We start from the raw sequence: 3,675 nt of genomic DNA, 5'->3' as shown, positions 1-3,675 counted from the left end.
CCATCTGGCAAAGATCCAAGGCGTGGTGACGCCTGGAACAAAAGGCTGCAGGACATCTTCGACAGGCTGCTGCTCCAACTTCAGAAGGAGTTCTGAAGTACCTTCAAATCATATAAATATCTAATTTTTGGAGCGTAGATTCGCGAGGAGAAGACGTTCTAGATCCTACCCGAGTGGATACCGATAGAGGCCAGGCGCTTGCGTGGCTACATCAGAACCTCGGGCTGTGCAGAGATCATCTACAGGATAATCAGATTATCCTTGAGGTATTTCTTTTTTTATCATAGTTTTAGATTTAATTTTAGATTTTAAATATCAGATAATGAAATTAGATCTAGAGAATTAGATCTGAAATATGTAGGATAATTTTTTTTAAAAAATCATTACGCCCCAGATTTGATGAAATCTGGAAGATCCTACGAGGAAAAGCAATTTTCCTCTTTCAATTGGGTCTCCTGAGGATGGAGAAATAGAGGAAAAATAGAAAAAACATAAGAAAAATCAATGAAAAATAAGGAAAGATGGAAAAAATCTGATTATGAGAGCATTTGAGTCCTGTCCAATTTTGGGTCTTGGCGAGCCGACGGGCAAGAGCGTGGATGCAGTAGGTGACATCAGCATGGAGATGGGTGATGGAAGCGGCCGCCAAGGTCTCTGGATAGTAAGGTTAGAGTAAGGTGGGAATCAATGATAGGGCCACCAAGAAGACACAAGTATAGAAGAAAAAAAAGAAGAGGGGGGTAGGCAAAGGAGAGGGGAACCAAAACGCACTCATGAGATGCCTCTCCTTGGGGGGCACTCCACATGATTCGTGGCTTTAATGATGGCAACATCTAGGTCCTTCAATCGGATAATAGTAGCACGCGAATCAGACCGAAAGGGGTTAGATCGGATTCAAGTTAGTTTAGGGTTTTAGAATTGTTTACTTTCATTGGATGTGGGGAAAAAATCAAAAATATCTATAAATGATTATCTATCTTTACCTTGAAATTGCTGTTGAGGTTGATGGTGGTGTCTTTGAGGGTGCCATATGCCTTTTGCCAGCTTTGCAGCAACGCCATCTGCCCTCCTCTTCCGCCTCTCCCTCTGTCTCTGCCTCAACTGCACTGTCCCCTTCGGAATTATCCTTTTACTTCTATTTTCTTGAAAGCAAACTATGTGTTGGGGCTTGCCCTCTCTTTCACTTGCCTTCATCCACCCCCGGCACTCATCGCTCCCTGGCTCCCCATTGTCCCCCTTGTATCCTTGATCTTGTGGTAATAAAAATGATCGACCCTGCACACAAAACCCTAGCCATCGTTTAAGCTTCCCTTTCGATTGCTTCAAGCTTCCCATCCAATTAAGACTCCTCAAGCATTTCGTTATAGGTATACTGAGAAATTATTTTAAAATCTTACGTATCAACATAAAATTTTACTTTTAAGCCTATTGATCATTTTACTTATATTATATATATTTTTTTGAAAAGACTGTGTTGGGGCTTGCCCACTCCTTCACTTGTCTTCCTCCTCCCATGGCACTCGTCACTCCCTGTCTCCCTATTGTCTCTCTCGTGTCCTTGCCCTCGTGGCAATAAAAATGATTGGCCCTATACACAGAACCCCAATCATCGTCTAAGCTTCTTTTTCGACTGCTCCAAGCCTCCCATCCGATTGAGACTCCTCAAGTATTTTGACACGTGGCATATAAAAAAATTATTTTACAATCTTACATGTCAACACAGAATTTCACCTCTAAACTTATTGTTCATTTTATTTATATTATATGGATGCTTTGCAGTCCTCTTGGTGCTCATCAAGAGGGAAAAACAATTCAATCCATCAAAAATCCCAACCACATGACAGTCGTTTCTATAACGATGCACCGAAATATATACTTGGTGAATAAAGTTTACAAGAATAAACTGTCGTGATTGATTGTGTGGAATAATTTCTCCAACGTAGCCCACTGCCGAGGCCCCGCCGCCCGCAACAAATTCTTTAGATTGGCACCCGGGGCCGCTTTAATCTGTTCCTCACGATCAGCCTGTAGATTTCCGTCACAACGTGGCATACTTCTCCGGTGGCATTTCCGTCAAAAGAATGACACGTGCAGCGTGGAGAAAGACCATAGTACCCCTATCTCGGTTCCACCTATAATGGAGGAAGGAGGGGCAACCAAGCCAAAATGGAGGCCAAAGGACCTCCAGCGAACAGACCACGAGCTCAGCGGCGCTAGATGTATAACGGGACGGCCGGGGAGGTAACCGTCCGCCACGTGGCTACTTCGGGTAGCCCGGGCAGTTGGGCAGCACTTCCTCGCCTCCCCCTTAAGCCGGCGGGCCAACTGGCGCGCGCGGACCACGGAGGAGACGACAAAGACACAAGAGGCAGAGCCATGCGCCGCCTTCGCCGGTTTCCCACCCACCCCTCGGGCACGCCACCAATCCTCTCCACCCGCTGTCTTTCTCTCTCTCCCGATATAGAATAGCGATCCAAATCCCCAAAGTGTCTATCTTCCCCGTTTCTCACCTCTGGTGGAATAGAAATCCTCTCCTAAATCTCCGGGAGGCGATGGGAGCGAGAGGGAAGCGGAGCGGCCACTTCCTCTGTTTTGGCGCAGTCGATCCGGTGGAGGAGGAGGCGGCGGCGGTGAAGACAAGAGAAAGCTCCGCCGGATCCTCCGGGAGGAGCGAGGTCCTCGTGCCGGAGGCCCGTCGGCACGGGCGGCGTCTCAACCGCCGGGTTCTCGCGAAGATCTTCAGATCGGTTATGTTTGTTTCCGCTCCGGTGTGGCGTTAGTTCATGAAACTATATCGATTTCGATTCAAATTTGGATTCAAAATCCGGTTTTGAATTTTTTTTTTTTTTTGCTTGATCTCGTTTAGAATCAAAGCAGGAAAGAAGGGAAGGATCCGAACCGCTCGGTAGCGCCAAAGGTCTCCGACGATAAACGGGCGGCGGAATGGAGCAGGAAGTCATCATACGGCGACGACCGAATGGCGGTCACGATCTTTACCTCGTTCCGACAGCCAGAGCACAAACCGAAGCCGGAGCTCCGGCGGAAGAGGGCGTCGTGGATTCCTGAATCGAGGAATCAACCGCCACCGGCGCGGGCGCCGGCGCCGGCCGGAAATTACGGTTCGGCCACGGGGCTCTTCCTCCTCCTCCTAAGCCTATCTGTCATGGTGTTCTGTGGACGCATCTACGCGATCCTATGGACGTCGTCTTGGCTCTGCTTCGTCCCTCGCCGGAATTCCGACGCCGGGCTGGCGGCGGAGAACGTCGCGCCGACGGCGGCGCCGAAGCTCCGGCGGAAGGGGCTTGAGGAGAACGAGAAGAAGAGGATCGTCTTGGAGGGCATATTGGAAAGAAATCGAAGGGTTTGAAAAAAAATAAATAAATAGAATCAAAAAAAAAAGAAAACAACGGAAATTGTGGATTTTTGAGAGAAATTGCATGCTCCTAGTTAATTTTGGCGTGCGGGAACGCGTCTGCAGTCGGTTTTTTTTTTTTTTTTTTTTTTGGGTAGAACATCATGTTGTCTCGGGGTTTTTGATTTACGCTTTTTTTTTTTTTCAAGAAAATAAAAATGAGAATATGCTCCCTTTGTCTTCGGGATCAGAAGATTTTTTTTTTTTTTTTTTCATTTTTGAGTAACAGAATCAGAATATCTTCTTATCTTCTTATGCCAGGA

General features: G+C 47.0%; 1 protein-coding gene across 2 annotated transcripts; it reads left to right on the top strand.

Moving 5' to 3' along the window:
• The first annotated feature begins 2,170 nt into the window (after positions 1–2,170).
• On the top strand, positions 2,171–3,382 carry LOC105049835 (uncharacterized). 2 transcript variants are annotated; one of them, XM_019845840.3, is made up of 2 exons: positions 2,171–2,747; positions 2,867–3,382. In XM_019845840.3, the coding sequence occupies exons 1-2, from the start codon at positions 2,553–2,555 to the stop codon at positions 3,365–3,367; spliced, it is 696 nt and encodes a 231-aa protein (XP_019701399.1). In that variant the 5' UTR covers positions 2,171–2,552; the 3' UTR covers positions 3,368–3,382. The 2 variants fall into 2 exon arrangements, with proteins under 2 accessions (XP_019701399.1, XP_019701397.1); XM_019845838.3 differs by having other exon boundaries at positions 2,174–2,768.
• The last annotated feature ends 293 nt before the right edge of the window (positions 3,383–3,675 follow it).

This window comes from Elaeis guineensis, chromosome 2, assembly GCF_000442705.2.
Source record: "Elaeis guineensis isolate ETL-2024a chromosome 2, EG11, whole genome shotgun sequence".
NCBI lineage: Eukaryota > Viridiplantae > Streptophyta > Magnoliopsida > Arecales > Arecaceae > Elaeis > Elaeis guineensis.
Note: the sequence above shows the minus strand (reverse complement) of the source record. Positions and strands in the feature narration are given on the sequence as shown.

Coding starts and splice junctions, on each gene's coding strand:
- LOC105049835 (XM_019845838.3), top strand. CDS start 2,553: ATGGGAGCGAGAGGGAAGCGGAGCGGCCACTTCCTCTGTTTTGGCGCA. Junction 2,769..2,866: donor TTATGTTTGTTTCCGCTCCG/GTGTGGCGTTAG, acceptor GATCTCGTTTAG/AATCAAAGCAGGAAAGAAGG.